At 55.0% G+C, this 17,133-nt stretch overlaps 1 protein-coding gene across 1 annotated transcript in view; it reads right to left on the bottom strand.

Annotated features, from left to right (window-relative positions):
* ADAMTS2 (ADAM metallopeptidase with thrombospondin type 1 motif 2) overlaps positions 1–17,133 on the bottom strand; it is a 236,971-nt gene that overhangs the window by 87,499 nt on the left and 132,339 nt on the right. Inside the window, exon 3 of the mRNA XM_050794432.1 lies at positions 12,746–12,948. Within this exon, the coding sequence (XP_050650389.1) occupies positions 12,746–12,948 (203 nt within the window). The remainder of the gene's footprint in view (positions 1–12,745; positions 12,949–17,133) is intronic.

Genomic DNA, 17,133 nt, shown 5'->3' with positions numbered 1-17,133 from the left:
CCAGCAGGGCCCAATCTGTGTGCCGTGATTCGCGATGCGGCCAGGTTTGCAGGCGCTGAGCCGCCGCCAGGAGCCCTCATTAGAGGCAGCTGCAGTGGCCCTTGTCCGAGGAGCCTTCCCTGACCCGCTGCCCCAGGCACCCTTCCCTGATGAACCAGGGTGTAATCATGTGTCCTGATTCTGCTCCCCATACTCCCGTGCTCTGAGCTCCCTCAGTGCAGGGACGTGGAGGCCAGGAGTTCAGGGAGTGCTGGACACGACTGAGGACAGCTCTCAGTCTCCGCATGCTCCTCCCATGCCCGTCTCTGCTGAGCACTTCCCTGGTGTTCCACTCGAGTGGTGCTCCCAGCGGCCCCGGGAGCTGGCACTGCCCAGCACAGGGCGCAGCAGGACAGGCAGTCGCCTCCTTCCTTCTAGGCTGGAAAGAACACTCGGGCCACCCACACGCCAGACTCATCCCCCAGCCGTGTTCTGCTCCACCTGGGCAGCGTGGGTTCTTAATTTCAATTTGTGGCCCACATTGAAAAATAATTAGATTTCCCATAAAAATTAGATTTCCAGCTTCTCGTGGAAGAAGGACCTGGCAGCAGTGGTCTGCTTCTTCCTACAGAAACACAAGTGGGTGGAACCAGGAGGAGCTGGTTCCAGGGGGGCTGGAACCAGGGGTCGTGGCCTCTTCTGTCGCCCCAGTCCCCACCACTCCCAACAGCCTTCAGCCACCTGGGCCCCTCCTGCCTGGCTCCTGTGAGCACGTGAGGGCACTGCCCTCTTCTGAGCCCCACACGCAGCCTTGCACACACCACTGGCCCTCATGGCTGTGTCTCCTGGTGGCGCACAAGGCCAGGCTCTGAGGCCAGCGGGACAAGCGTGAGGAACAGAAACAGTGCCAGCAACACCCCCAGGGCCACGCCGCCACCAGCAGACCCTGACCCCCGCTTCCCTCCCCCCGCTTAAGGGAACCACGTTCTCGTGTCCAGTTTCAGAGAATGTTTTTCTCTTTCCCAGGAACCAGAGCCAGAGACTCGTGAACTATGACTTGTGGTGACGCTCTCCGCCTGGCTGGTGTGCAGCTCCGTGGCCAGCGTACAAGATTTCCACCACGACCAGCCGAAAGCATCCCTGTCCGGCCGCTGCCTTCCCCGCCGCCACCGTGCGGTCTCAACACGTTGGAAAGTTGGTGAGAAATTGAGCCCATATGCCTTCTGATTGTTTGCAAACCCTGGCAAGGCTCTGGTAAGTCCAGGCCAATTTCTGGATTAAATTAGAAAAGAAAAGACGAAAAATATCTGAATCCTGGCATAGAGAGAAATCATTCAAAAAAAAAAGACAAAAAACTGTTGAACGTACTGTACAGAGAATGTTCTCGTGCTGGGAGGGGTCAAAGGTTATAGCCTCGACTGAAGGCACAGAAGACCCTTGGGTTCCACATTCTCCGCAGGCCGAGGAGCGTGTCTGCCCTCAGCAGAAGAGATGCTTTGGGGGCTCAGGCATTCTCCCAGAACGTAAGCAGTTCACACAGGTGGGAGAGGCTATTCTGCGTGACCAGAAACCTGCTGCTCCTGCCCTGCCGTTCCACAGCCGTTAAGAGCAGCTCATTCTATCCTTTCAAAAGAATCCCCGAAGTAACCTCACCGGAGCTTTGAGCTGATAAGGCTAAGGTGGGGGTGGGCTGGGGTCTGAGCAGCCCACTGCACTCAGTACTTCCCTAACACGTGCGCCCACATGCACTGATGTACTGAAAGGCACATGTTAACTTCGGAGGCCTGGGGCCATCAGAGCTCAAGGCAGGCACTAAGCAAGTCCATTTCTGCAGAGCCTGGTAGCAAATATTCCTTTAGCACCCCGTAGTGAATGTTCTCAGCTTTGTGGGCCATATGGTTTTTGTTGCAACTACCCAACCTGTTGTTGTAGCACAAAAATGGCCACAGGCTCTGCCGGGCGCAGTGGCTCACGCCTGTAATCCCAGCATTTTGGGAGGTCGAGGCAGGTGGATCACCTGAGGTCAGGAGTTCAAGACCAGCCTGGCCAAGATGGTGAAACCCCGTCTCTACTAAAATACAAAAATTAGCCGGGCATGGTGGTGGGCGCCTGTAATCCCAGCTACTCGGGAGGCTGAGGCAGAGAATCGCTTGAACCCGGGAGGTGGAAAGTTGCAGTGGGCCAAGATCATGCCACTGCCCTCCAGCCTGGATGACAGAGTGAGACTCTGCCTCAAAAAAACAAACAAAAAAAAAGGCCACAGGCAATTCATAAATCCATAGGCATAGCTGTGTTCCAATAAAACTTTATTTACAAAAACAGGTGAAGGGCCAGGTGGCCCTGGGGCCAGAGTTTGCCAACACAGATTTAGAATCTCCAGTTCACATGAATTTTGCTTTCGTGCAAGTAATATGTCCAAATTTACTTTAATGTAAAACTGATGTTTTAAAATGCTTCTAAAAAAAGGGGCCACTTCAGGGGGAGATGGCTTACATCTGTCTGGTGGCCTCTGGCAGGCCTGAGAGTACGTGTTCTCAGTAGCAAATAGGTTGAGCGCCGGCCTTGCTGCAGGCTGGGTGTCACCCACTGCAATGGTCTCTCCCTCCTGTCTACAAGGAGTGCAGTAGGACCAGGGGCTCACACAGACAGTGCAAGGTCTTTGTAGATCCTGATATTTAAGCAACACATTGAGGCCTTAGGCTTCACAGGGAAGAGGAGGATTGAAATTAGTGCTTTAATTAAATGCTTGAAGCCACAAAGGAAGCTTTAGCCTTGGGCCCAAGCTTTATATTTCTTGAAGTCTTGGCACAGATAGATTTTACTTTTAAAATTGTATCCGGCCGGGCGCGGTGGCTCAAGCCTGTAATCCCAGCACTTTGGGAGGCCGAGACGGGCGGATCACGAGGTCAGGAGATCGAGACCATCCTGGCTAACACAGTGAAACCCCGTCTCTACTAAAAAATACAAAAAACTAGCCGGGCGAGGTGGCGGGCGCCTGTAGTCCCACCTACTCGGGAGGCTGAGGCAGGAGAATGGCGTAAACCCGGGAGGCGGAGCTTGCAGTGAGCCGAGATCGCGCCACTGCACTCCAGCTTGGGGGACAGAGCAAGACTCCGTCCAAAAAAAAAAAAAAAAAATTGTATCCATAGCCAGGCGTGGTGGCTCCTGCCTGTGATCCCAGCTACTCAGGAAGCTGAGACAGCAGCATAATTAGGCCCAGGAGATTGAGTCCACCATGCAACATAGCATGACCCTGTCTCTAAAACATCTTTAAAAAATCAGTCAGGCATGGCGGTGTGAGGCTGCAGTCCCAGCTGCTTGGGAGGCTGAGGTTTGAGGCCGCACTGAACTGTGATTGCCGTACTACACTCAAGCCTGGGTGACCGAGTGAGACCCTGTCTCAAAAAAATAAAAATGCGTATATAAACACATTACTTTCACAATGGCTCTGATCTTCCGAGGCGTTCATCCCTGCCCCCCATTCACCTGAGCCTGGAGAAGAGTCCCTGACTTTACCTGGTGACGAAACTTGAGGTGCCAAACACACCTGAGCTGCCACACACACCTGAGCTGCCTCCTAGCCTGTCAGACCCAAGCCCACTCCTTAGGGGTGCCCAGGCCCACACACGTGGCCACTGCGTCTAGTTTGTGAGCAGAGACTAGACGAGGCACTGGCAGAGCAAGTGTTTGAAAATGAGAAATACTGAAGCCCCAGTGTCAGTATCAGGCATGTTCACCAATGTCAACTGTGTCCCAGCCTGGCAGCACCCAGTACCTCAGGGAGCACGTTTCCAAGCAGGAAGCATCAAACATGGCAGTGGTCTCCCAGTGCCGTCGGGGGCGGGGGGCAGGCCTGGGCAGAGGAGAGCCCCTTATCCTCCCGGCTGGGCCCAGGGGAGGCAGCGATGCAAGGTGGAGGCTGGAGGCTGAGCCAGAGTCAAAGGCTGGGAGGAGCAGGAGCAGAATGAAGGCAGAGGGAAGAGAGTTCCCTCTGCTAGTGATGGGGCTGGGGGGCCAGCAAGGCTGGACGGGCCGCACCTCTGCCCATGGCTCACACTCCATCCTCTTAGCCCTCACAGTGCTTGGGAGGGAGTGACCCCTCTGCCCTTAGATGGGGGGATGTGGGTACCCCCAAGGGGCCTCAGCCTCTCTGACCAGGCTAAGGGCCACTGAGCCTCAGGAGACTGGACTCAGGGTTGCCAGCAGCCAGGAGGGCTATGGCTGTGTGTGCCCAAACTCCATTGTAGGCCAGGTGCAGTGGATCATGCCTGTAATCCCAGCACTTTGGGAGGCTGAGGCGGGCGGATCACCTGAGGTCAGACCGGCCAACATGGTGAAACCCAGTCTCTACTAAAAATATAAAAATTAGCCGGGCGTGGTGGCATGTGCCGGTAGTCCCAGGTACTTGGGAGGCTGAGGCAGGAGAATTGCTTGAACCTGGGAGGTGGCGGTTGCAGTGAGCCGAGATCACGCCATTGCACTCCAGCCTGGGCGAGGGAGCAAGACTCCATCTCAAGAAAAACAAAAACCAAAACAACTCAGCGCAGGGAGCCTCCAGGGACAAGGGCCGCAGGCTCAGCACCCACCCGGCGCCCTCTCAGCGCGGCCGGCTCCCCCTGGGCCTCGGAATTGTGTGGACGTGCCCAAGTAGAGGCTGGGGAAAGGCCACAGAGAATGGGAGCCTGAGGTGGCATACGGGGGCACATGCAGGGCACCAGGCGGTCCACTGGGCTGTGGGGTCTGAGTGCAGGGCTCAGGTTCCTGGGCTTGCCCTAGGGGCAGGCTGACTTCACAGATGACCAGGGCCCATGTTCAGAAGGCCCCGAACTTGCGGCTTGACCCTCTACAGCTCCGTCTGGAAGTTCTTCATCCTCTCACCCTTGCGCGTGTGTTTTGGAAGTGAAGGCTCCCAGGGCAGTGGAGCAGGGTCCCACCTCCCCAGGACAGGCTCTCAGCCGCCCCCAGCAGGTGCAGGATCAGGCATGTATTCCCCACGGCATCTCAGGGCAGGCGTGGTGGTGGCCATCCCGCCCACGGCTGGCAGGAAAGGGGCATGTCTGGTGGATGGCCGGCCAGAGCCCATGTTTCGGCGGAGGTGAGCCTCCCATGAGTGACACCTGCATAGAGATGGATTGGCTGTGGCCATACGCTGTGGGCTGGAGCAGTGCACCAGTGGGAAGGGGGTGTGCCTGGCTCTACTTCCCCAGACCCCCTGGCTGGGGCACAACCAATGTGTTCCTCCAGGGGTGGCAGGAAGCTCGCAGACTCCAGTGGGAGCATCCTTCATGCTGGGGGTGCACTCACTCCGCCAGGACCCGTACCTGAGGAGAATTCCCTCAGCGGGGTTCCACTCTGTGGGATCCTCTCTTCCTCCTCCCAGCCTCCCTGAGTCTGGCCTGTGCCTGTCATAAACTTGTGGTCAGCCTGAGGCACCCACCAGGATCAGCCACAAAATGCACATTTGTTTAATTTCAGTGACTCCACATAGAAGCCAAGCGCTCTAATATTTGCATTTAAAATAGCCATGGCACAATTTAAAGATGAATAAGAAATTCATGCTAATAATTCAAGGTTCCAATTTTTGTTCACTTAGAACAACATTAAAAAGCAAATAAAAAAAACAGCAAGTTGAGAGAGAAAGAGACAGAGACTAAGGAAGAAAAGAAGTGGCTAAATAGTCCCTTTTTATGGCACTTTCCTCTGCTCTTTGAGCAAGCGATCCCACATTTTCATTTTGCGCTGGGCCCTGGGAGTTATGTGCTGGCTCTGCCTATAGGCCAGCGTTCCCCACTGGTAATATCCTGATGAGTTTTGCAGCAGCCAGATATTGCAGGGAAATAAGAATGCACTGCATGTAATACATTGGCTCCTTTGAATTCTCTATCTTCCCCCGCCCCCTTTATTTTATTTTATTTATTTTTGAGACAGAAATCTCACTCTGTCGCCCAGGCTGGAGTGCAGTGGCATGATCTTGGCTCACCGCAACCTCCGCCTGCCGGGTTCAAGCGGTTCTCCTGCCTCAGCCTCCTGAGTAGCTGGAATTACAGGCATGGGCCACCACCCTTGGCTTATTTTTGTATTTTTAGTAGAGACGGGGTTTTGCCATGTTGGCCAGGCTGGTCTCGAACTCCTGACCTCAAGTGAGCCGCCCGCCTTGGCCTCCCAAAGTCCTAGGATTACAGGTGTGAGCCACCGCGCCCAGCCTATCTTTCCTCTTACTTCGGGAGAAATTCAGGTGGAGGGCTGCTATGGCTGAACCCAGGTGTGGAGCTTGGGAGCTGCAGCTTGGGAAGTTCTGCTGCCAAACAGACCAGCATCTCAGAAGATTAACTTCTGGGGAGGGCAGGAGACGCCAAATGCATCCGCCCAAGGGAGAAGCTTTTCCCATGGGAGGGGAAAGACTCCAGGATCTGGCCACACACAAAAATGTAGGACGTCAAAAACTATCCCAGGCAGAACAAAACAAAAGGTAAACAAGGAGACGGGGAAAAGTATTTCCCACACATGTGACAGACAAAAAGTTAATCTACTTAGATACGCAAACTCTTCAGATGAATGGAACACCCCCAAATCCCAGCAGAATCAAGGGCATGAATAGGCCAAGCACAAACAATAAAATAATCTCTGTTTACAAATACACGTATATTTTTAAACGCAGGCTCATTAACATCAAGGAAAAGCAAAAAGTTTATCTCCGTTGTAATTAAATTACCCCTGTTCAAAAGGACTCAGTGGTGTGAGGGGGTGGGGAGACAGGCATTTGCTCAACGAAGCAGGAACAGAGGAAACCATAACAGAGAACATTCCAGCGTAGAAAGCTTACAAAACGGGCATATCTGTTGACCACGGACTCCGCTTTCAGCAACTCAGCTTAAGGAAATAAGTAAGCAGGAGCGGTAGATTGAGCTCGATGAACATGGTACAGTTAGTGGCATGTCTGACCTCTAATGGAGAAATTAGTTTTGCTATGTGAATATGTCATATAAACAATAAGTTAGGTAAAAAGTGTGCTACAGTCATATGGCATGATGTGCGATCATTAAAACCAGGTAGTAGACAATAACTGCTGGGGGAAGACACATATCTACATGAATTTATGCTAATTTTACATAGTAAAAAAAAAAAAAAATGGCTGGTGCAGTGGCTCACGTCTGTAATCTCAGCACTTTGGGAGGCCGAGGCGGGTGGATCACCTGAGGTCAAGAGTTCAAGACCAGCCTGGCCAACATGGTGAAACCCCATCTCTACTAAACATACAAAAAAACCACCAAAAAACAAGAAAACGAAAGCCAGCTGTGGTGGCACATGCCTGTAATCCCAGCTACTCAGGAGGCTGAAGCAGGAGAATCGCTTGAACTCGGGAGGAGGAGGTTGCAGTGAGCCGAGATCACACCACTGCACTCCAGCCTGGGCGACAGAGTGAGACTCTGTTTCAAAATAAACACATAAATAAAAGGAATCATCTGTGTTAAATATAGAATATTTCGATAAACCAAGAATTTCTAGATGTAAGGAGGAAGATAAGAAAACTGGACCCATCAGGGGCTGCCGGAACGGGCAGGGGGGTGCTTGCCTAAACCAAAGAGCCCCTTTCTGTGCCCAGGTGGCCCTTGTGAAACGCTCCATTTCCAACCCTCTTCCCTTCCGGCAAGTCTGAGATGAGAAAGCAGCTTCATTTTTCCATGGAAAAGGGAATATCATGTCTTGCCATTCACAAGAAAACAAAGCAGCCCCTCCCGTGATTTCCACTGCTCCCGGAGCCACAGGCAGCTCCCCTCCACCTCTGGAAGACTGCGGCGGCCGGCCTTGCTCATCCCAACTTCCCCTACCTGTGCCCCCTGCTTCACAGGCCAGGCCTTCTCCATTCTTCCAGCCGGCCCCATTCCTGCCTCAGGGCCTTGGTGCCGCCTGCCCCCTCCCCCAGACTTGGAACAGGCTATCCCTATCCTACCTCTTCCCACATCCTTCGTTTGTCATGAGCCTCAGCTCCCGTGATACCTCCCGTGCACCAGCCCCTGACCTCCTGTGTAAAGTGGCCGGCCTTCCCCTACCCTTCTTCCTTCTCCATCTCATAACGATTTTATTTCTTTCATTGCGTTTATCATTACTTGAAACGATCCCATTTGTTTTTCACTTGAATATCGTCTGTGTCCCCCTTCCCAGAATGCAAGGTAGCAGGGCTACGTCCTGTCATGCTCACGGCCGCACCCCTAGCCTGACATATAATAGATGCCCCATAAACACTGGTCCCCCGTACGAATGGCAGCCAGGGGCACCAGACAGAGGAGGATGGTTATGCTGAGAATCCACCCCATCTCAGCAGCTGAACACAATTCAGTGTACGCTGTGTTTCCCTACTCACACCATGGTGCGGCGTGGGTCGGGGGGCCAAGCCTATGCTGTAGCTGTGCCTTCTGGGATACGTGGTTTCCAAGGTTTCCATGGCAGGGGGAGACAGAGATGGAGGGGACTCCAAGCTCTTACCAGCCTTGGTCCGCAGGTGACCCAAATCACTTCCTTTCACACAGGCCACTGGGCAAAACTAGCCATGCAGTTCCATGTCAGTTACAAGGGAGCCTGGGCAGAGAAGGGGAGCATGGGGGTGACTGATGAGGCTGAACTGCCTGTGCCACCCCTGGACCCCATATTCTGGCCCAGGCTCTGCCACAAAGAGATCCCAAAGGGAGTTCTGCAGGCAAAAGTCACCCCAAATGATGAGGGAAACTGAGGCAGCGCAGGGCTGCAGGGCTGCCAGGGTGGAGCTGTGCCTGCACTCAGCCCGCCTCTGCCTCACCTCCTCCTCAGAGTCTGCATTCCCTGGGTCCTCACCATCAGGGCCCGCACCAGCTCCTCCTCCCAGGGCTGGATGGCCTTTCCCAGGGCACAGGCTGTGCCACCATTCTCTGCATCCAGTTCGGTGGGCAGCTCACTGCCCAGGACTGGCCCCCACACCCTGGGCTCTGGGCGTGCCATTGCCCAGCCCCACCTGCTCTACAGCCAGTCAAACAGCTCACTGGGAGCCCAGTCCCAGCCGGCTGCCACCACCTCTGTCCTTCCATGCTTTTGCTTTTGCTCCAGCCTTGGGGGGCCCCGTGGCCAGCTGGGACTTACAAGAGGACTGTGACAAGCCACTGGCCAGGCCTTGGGGGGGCCCTTGGGGTTGTGGTTTGAGGCCCCCACAGCACCCCAGTTCAGAGACAGGGCACGGTAGGCAGTCCGTCTGTGCACAGACCCAGCCCTGCCCTGTCCCGCACAGCAGCTGCCAGCCACACTGCGGCTTCCATCTAGGTGCAAATTAATTCAAATAAAGTACTCTTTGGGGTGGCTACCATAAAAAAGAAAAAAGAGACAAGTGTTGGTGACAATTTGGAGAGACTAGAATTCCTGTACACTGTTGGCAAAATGGTGCAGCCACTGTGGAAAATAGTGTGGAAACTCCTCAAAAAGTTAAAGAAAGAAAGAATTACCCTGTGTCCCGCAATTCCACTTGTGGGCCTATAGTCAAGAGAACGGAAAGCAGGGTCTGAACACCCACGTTCATGGCAGCATTATTCATGGTAGCCCATGAGGGGGCAACCCGAGTGCCCATGGATGGCCGGGATACTATTCCTCCCTGAAAAGGAAGGACATTCTTACATATGCTGCAATATGGAAGGCCCCTGAGGACATCGTGCTAAGTGAAGCAAGCCAGACGCAAAAGGACAATTACTGTGTGATCCACTTATGCGAGGTACCCAGAGTAGTCAAATTCTTAGAAACAGAAAGTGGAGTGGTGGGTGCCAGGAGTTGGGGGAGGGGAGGAACAGGGCTGAAATTTAACAGGCGCAGTTTCAGTTTTACAGGATGAAGAGTTCTGTGGACGGTGGTGGCGATGGTGGCCCAACCATGTGAATGTGCTTACGCCACTGAATCTCGCACTTAAAAATGGTGAAGACACTGACTTATGTTCTGTGTATTTCACCACGATTAAAAATGTTTTAATTAAAATTATCTTGGAACAAATAAGAAGTTAAATTAAAAGTTCAGTTCTTCAAGGACACCCGCCACACTTCAAGTGTGCAAGAGCCCGGTGGCTGCTGCGCCAGAAAGGGCAAAACCAGCGTCTCTCCTCTCCAGTACTGCGGGAAGCTCGCTCGCACAGCAGTGTTCTGGAAGATCATCCTTTCTCAGACGTTCCCTCAATGCTCCTCCTCCCCAAGACCACCGAAGGGTCCGGCATGCCTTAGATCTGTCCCTAGAACTCTCCGGGCATGCACAGGCTCTCAGTGAGGACGCAAGGTATTAACCGTCAGGGCAACGCATGCTCCAAGCACGGCCACGCTGCGCTCTTGCAGCGGGAGCTGGGGCTCCAATCAGAGGACAGACCCCCCGCTGACCCTCTGCCGCTGGTCTCCCAAGCCCCGGGACTCTCTGCCATGCCCTACCGCCTCTGCAGGACACTCCCACGGTGCCCATGACAAGCACGCTGTCAACACATGTTTGCTGAATGAATCAGTGCTCACTTCTGTGCAACAGGGGACAAAAGACACGGCCCAAATATTTTCTCAACTTCTGAGACTTATCTCCTAAAACGGCTTCTCTGTTGTGATAAAACTTATCTCAATGTAAGACGTTTTAAATTTCTCATGCTTTTCTAGAAACGAACCTTCCCATTATTCAAAATGGGGGGTATGGCTGGATCACTAGGGTTTGAATAAAGTTGGATGGCAAAAGTCAGAGAACCTTCTAGACATCCTCCAACCAGCCGTTGTGACAGAGAGACCCTCGGTACCAGGAGAAAGGCTGATCTGCCTCCACCGGCCTCATGAAGGACTCACCCGGGGTCCCACCTTCAGTCAGCGTCCTTGGTGGGCTCTCAGCAGTGACCCCTCCTGGGCTGTCACTAAATTAGATAGTGTCACTGTCATGATAACAAAACCACATTTTATGTGGAAACTAAAAACGTGTTCACTCTACTGAAAGACTGAAAAGCACAGTCACCGACGCTCTCTCATTTAACCCTCACAACCCCCACGATGAAAACACTGACCCATTTTATAGATGAGAAAACCAAGGCTCAGAGGATGGGAGCAGCGATCCCAAGGACGTGCCTGGAAAAGGCGAGGCCGGGAGCCGCCATCGGACTGTGATTCCAAGCCCAGTCCTTTCCCCGCTGGGTTGGAAGGCAATATGATGCTAGGGGAAGACAAGATTTTATACCTACCAGTCTCACAGACCCAGCCTGAGGACTTCCTAAGATAATTCAGCATGGCAGGTGCCCAGCGTGGGCTTGGCATGGTCCCATAGTAGGGGCTTAATAATTGTAGCCATTATGGTTTTATTGTTATTATTATTGCATTAAAGGTACGTTTCAAAAATAAGATGAGGTTAATTGTGACAACGCTCTCCCAAATAAAACGAATTTTGCCGACGCGGCGGACTTCAGCCCCCCGTGTGGATAAGGCTGGGCTCCAGAGGGCTCGCGGACTCATGCAAGGCCGGTCAAGAGGAAAGTGAGCATGAAGGTGGGGTCTCTTGTCAAGTGTTCAGCTCACTCGCATCCCCTTTTCCCCCCTGAGGTATCTTTTCACCAGGGCCCTGGGGACTCCGACCCATGTGTCAGCTTGGTTCCTGGGGGGGCTCATCCCTGGCCCGAAAAGCAGAGCTGAGAGCAGACTCCGAGCAGACCTCCACAGCCCGCTGCCTGCCTGCAGCCCGGCCCCAGAGGACCTCATTCATCCACAGGTTTGGACACACAGCACGGGGTTCTAGAACTTCCCACCTGCCCGGCTTCCACACCACCTCCAGCCTTCCCTAAGGCCTGGCTTCCTCCCACAAATGCCCCCCTGCCCCCTAACGCCCCACTGGCAGCATCTCACATTCCAGGCCGTGCCCCGGTCCTCCTTCTCACCCCTTCTTTTCCCTGCAGGGCTCAGCCGAGCCAGTCTGCTCCCCTGGGAACCTGCATTTTGAAGACTGGATGCCCCTCACCCCCACAGTGGCTCTGGCCACTTGAGGCAGAGAGAGGAAAGGCCTGCACAGCCTGCACCCACACAGGGCGCAGCATCCTTGCATCTCCCGCTCCGGCTGCGGGGGCTGTGGAACGAGGGAGGTGGTTCTTTAATCTCTTAGCATCAGGCAGACAAGGAGCAGGTGTCCAGAAGACAGAGGTGGGACACAGACACCCCTTTCAATAGCCCAGACTCACAGGGAGAAAGGAATTCGCTCCCCGATTTTCAGTTGCTCCCACTGCCAGCTTCAAGGAGGGCCCTGGGTTGGCGTCTGGCCCTCGCTCTAATGCACACTGATCTCTACTTTAGACAGAAAGGGGCCTCTGTTCGGAGCCAGAGGAAGGCAGGACTATCTAGCTGGGGCTGAATAACGTCACTTTATGTCTTACTATTAGGTTAGCTTTTTAGGTAAAATGAGGTTTCCTTTTAAAATAATTTTAGTTTTAAAAGTGGCAAACATCGAGAAAACCTGTTTTTCAAATGACCCATAGAATGACATTTGTCATTCAAATGACTGGAGTCTGCATAAAACCGCCTTAGCCTGTAAAAAGCCCACAAGTTGGAATTACTGCAATTTGCAGATGAGAAAACTGAGGTCAGCGAGGGTCAACTTGTCTCACCTGTGGACCCAGAGCGCCTCCCTGAGACTGTGGCACTCACCTCAGGCTAACAAGGAAATCAGCAGAGCCTCGGGGGACGCAGCTGCGCCTCTCTGGCCTGCCCAGCCCCTGGCTGACCCTCCCTGTCCCGCCCCGCCCCTCAGCCCCCCGACTCACGATGTTCATGAGCGTGAGCAGGTACTTCTGCACGTGCTCCTTCCCGTGGAACTGCACCACAGAGTCGTCCACGCCCAGCAGGACCTCGATGTTGTAGTCGTCGTCCGCAGCGTGCCTGCGTGCCCTCCGCCTCGAGCTGTTGACGCGCTCCTCTAGGACGCCCAGGGTGCGGCTGAGGCTGTCCAGGTTGCCCAGGGAGGCCCCTGCAAGGAGAGGACACCATCTTTAGCAGCAGGGCAAACCCACCCGGACACACCAGCACCCATCAGGCGCCAGCTTGCCAGCTCGGCCATCCTCTCATTTAAAACTCACAGCACCCTGAACCTAGGGTATTGTTCCATTTTACAGAGGAAAGCGAGGGGCAGAGGAAGGTGGCAGACACTTGCCAAGCTGTCTCAGACACAGCAGGGCTCAGACAGCACCTCTGTGACTTCCAGGACCGCTCGTTCCCCAGCCCCTGGTGGCAACCCCAGCCACAGCAGGCCACAGTGGCCTCCACACGACGGTCAGGCCTGCTGAGACTGAGAGAGTCCCAGCCCAGCATCACCGTCCGCCTTATGGATCCCAGGGCTGGCACCCAGCCACAGAGAGGCCGGGAACCCCAGCCCGCATTGCCTGAAGCGGGAGCGGGCAGAGCCGCCTCTTCTCCCCCGAAGGGCTGCCAGGTGCCAAAGGACTGGTGTCCCAGGTGTCACCGCCAGCTGTTACGACTGGGGAAACCGAGGCCCATCCTGGGCTGTGTGTGTTCCCCACTGTCTCCTTGGGCCCCTCCCAGAACTTCCTGCTCAGTCCTCCACTGAAGTGAGGTCCCACACCTCTGGGCCAGGTCCCAGGCCCCTCCGCAGGCGAACTGTACCGCCTCTGGTCTGATTGAATTGGTCCGAGAGCAAGATGAACCCCTGTGTGGCAGCTCTGCTGCAGTCGGCCCTGGGCAGGCACCGACCTCCTGCCCCCAGGGTGTGCCCCTGGCCACTTGGGGCTGCCATCCTGGGGCGCCCGCCCCGGATATCGTCCCTGCCTTCTGTGCAGTGCGGTTTCTGCTCTGTTCCGTGTCCTGCGGGCCGGAGACTACCCTGGACCAGGCTTCAGTTCCCAGCCCTCCACTGCCCATCTCTAATGGCCACAGCGAGGCTGGCCAGGCTGACCTTCAGCATCGATGGCAGCCCCTGACCACACTGCCCACTGCCCCCCAAGCCCCAGTGTCCAGGAAGCCCCCATTCCCTTGCACTGGTCTCTGTCTAAGCCAGGTCCCGGCCCCAGGGTCCAGTGTCTCCGTGGCATTCCCCAGGCAGGTCCTCAGAGACTCCTGGCCCGGGACAGACCCAGGGCTGCACGTCATCGTGACATCACCAACCCACAGGACCCCGAGGCCCCTGCAGCTGTGGGAGACCAGCGTCCCTGCTGCACCACCTCTCTCCAAAAGTCTTCCAGAACAACACTTTTCACCCCCAACGCCTCTCTCCTGCTGCCTCTTCCAGGTAGGGGCAGGCACTCCCTCCCTGTGAGGGTGGCCCAGGACAGGCCCTGGGGGCAGAACCAGGCCTCTGCAGGCGGCACGGCCACTCGGACAGTGAGGCAGCCTGGCACCGGGCCCCCATCCCGGCACACACTTCCTCACCCGGTGCTGACAGCAGGCCTCTCGGTGGACTTGGCCGTTTCTGTTTTACAGTTGGGGAGACCCATGGCATCCCAGCGTGGCCAACTCTCAGCCAGGAGCTCTTTCCTTGCACCCTGCAGCCTGGCTCAGACAAGACAGACTGAACACGAGGTTTCAGGCACAAACCTGCAGCCCGACTATGGGCAAGACCAAGAGAGACAGTGGAGGTGCGAGGCAGAGGGCGAGGGCTGGGACAGAAAAGAGGAGTAAGTGGGGCCAGGGCTGAGCAGCTGCTGGGGTTCCAGTACCTTTGGGGGTCCTCGTGCCACCTCCAGCTCCACAGTTCTGTGTCCCCTCAACATACACACACAAGCACACACACATGTACACACACATGCACACACACACGCATGTACACAGCAAGGACTCCCAGGGCCGATCCAGGGACAGGGGCGGGGCGGCAGGCCTGCGGGCAGGGCCGTGTGGAGCTGAGCAGTCTGCTTAGCTGCCTGGATGATTCAGGGCCATCCATGCTCTTCCCAGAGGAAGCGCCAGTGACTTAAGCCTGACAGGGTGGTTGAGGAATCGCCACTCTATTTTTGTACATTTATTTCTTTGCATTTCCAAAGAACAGAGACAGTTCACCTTCAGAATCACCTTGGAAAGCAGAGAGATGCTAATTTCCATAGGAAAGCTCTTCTTCCCCTGGGGAATAGGCCGGACGTTACCCTCTGCCCTTGTCAAGCAAGGGGTCACACACGGCGGTGCCCTCGGCAAAACCAGACCACAGAGGCACCCGCTGAGGCCACGTGGTGCCATTTGGTTAATAGTATTTGAAAATTGGAAGATTTCATGTTTAAAAATTCTAGAACATCCAGCTTCTCTTGAGGAATTAGGAGACGGGGCCATCCCAGGGGAGCCCTGGACTGTGAATTGAGGGGCCACACCTGGAGACAAAACACACAGGGCTTGGCACACCAGGGCCGCTGCCTGCCACCCTCAATGTCATTCTGGCACCAGAAGGCATCACAGTATGTCCTCCTGGCCCTAAGCCCGGAGTCACCATGCAGGGACCCTCCACACACTCCCGTAGGAGGACTGGGGCGCCGCGTTGGGCACAGCTGGGCTGCGGCACGTCTTGAGGCTGCTTCTGCTGAGCAGGCGGAGTTTTTAACTAAATTGTGTGTTGCAGGCCCATGAAAAAGAGCGAAGGTTTCTAAAGATGCTTTAAAAGTGTCAGTTTCACCTGAAATGGATTTATTATTGTTGCCATCAATATTTTAATCGTGATAATTTTGGGGGGAAATTTGGAAATTATGTTTTAGAGCACTCCTTCTCCACCCAGGACCAGTGCCTAGAGATGGTCCAAGGCCCAAAGGTAAAGTGGGTGAAGAGAGGAAGACAGGGCCTGGGTCACCTGGCAGGTGACAGCCACCCCGAGTCTGGCCCCTGGAAGCCTCAGTCATGTTCAGGCTGGACAGGACAAGGGGAGAGCCCTCGGGCCTGGGGCAACAGGAGCCCTGGCCCAGACACCCTCCTGCCTCCACTGTCCCAAACAGACCCGGCAGTCAGGCTGAAGCCCCAGCTTGTCAATCATGAGTGCCACCTCAGTTTTCCCCACAATAGGATTGACCCTGACCCTGTCAATCACGAGTACCACCTCAGTTTTCCCCACAGTGGGCCTAATCCAAGCCATGAAGAGATTCTGACCACATGCTGGCCCTTGCAGGCTGTTCCCCAAACAGAGTCTTGCTATAAGGAGCTCTGGTCAGTGGGCCTGGCACGGTCCTGAGTAGGCTTCCTAGTGAAGCCGACTCAGTCAACCTTGATCTTGGGCCTGCCCACCTGCACTGGTTGCCTACCTGGTCTAATGGCCCCTGTTCCACTCAGTCCCTCCAAGGCAGGAGGGGGCTATTTGCTGCTCTCCCCTCCTCCCCTGGGAGCTCTCTCTGTTTGTAACCCAGCCTGTGGTGACCAGGAGCTCACACAGCCTCTGCTCTATCCCTCGGCATTGACCCTGCTTGGATGAGTGGTCAGCGCTGCCCGTCTCCTGTGGAGGCTTTCCTCTGTGTGCAGACTTCCCCACGAGAAGGCGCTGGGCCCCCTGGGGGTGCTGATTGACCAGGCCCCAGAAGTCATGCCCAGGTGGGCTACGGCTACCCTGAAGGGAGGTGTCTGTGGCAGGATCCCATCTTTTAAATAGGTAACACAGAGTTTTTGAGTTCCTGGCATTCCCTGTGCTCGGGGCACCTTCCGGATGGCAGCTGGAAATCTCTTTGCTCACATCATGGTCAAAGAATGACACTGTGGGAAGAACTCCAGAGCCATCCTGTTTCAGAGTCTCTAGAGTGGAACAAAAAGACTCAGTCGAAGAGTCAATCAATAAACAGGGAGAGGATGGAATGAGTGGAAGCAGCAGTTCTGTCCAGGGAATTCCGGCAGGGGAACGGGTGGGTCAGAGCAGCCGTGGGCTCATCCAAAGTGCTATAGCGCACAGGGCACGTGGGCAAGGGCTGCACCTGCCAGCATCCTAGGCATGCCCCAAGTCTCCAGGCAGGGGTGTGTGCACAGCCCTTCACAGTGACAAAGCTCCATACCCCCAGCAGCCATCCGATCCCCTCACCAAGGTGGAGGCTCGTCCCCATCAGCATATCGTCCCATTTTAGTATCAAGGAAACAACCAAGGAGCAGAAAAATTACACGAGTCGGACAAGCCACACCACCAGAAAGGACGAGTGGGCATGTGCGCAGGCCTCTGGGTCCAACGTTGTCCACATGCCCAGAGCCTTCC

The sequence above is a fragment of the Macaca thibetana genome, chromosome 6, assembly GCF_024542745.1.
Source record: "Macaca thibetana thibetana isolate TM-01 chromosome 6, ASM2454274v1, whole genome shotgun sequence".
Taxonomy (NCBI): Eukaryota; Metazoa; Chordata; class Mammalia; order Primates; family Cercopithecidae; genus Macaca; species Macaca thibetana.
The sequence above is the reverse complement of the archived record's forward strand: the minus strand, read 5'-3'. Positions and strand labels throughout refer to the sequence as shown.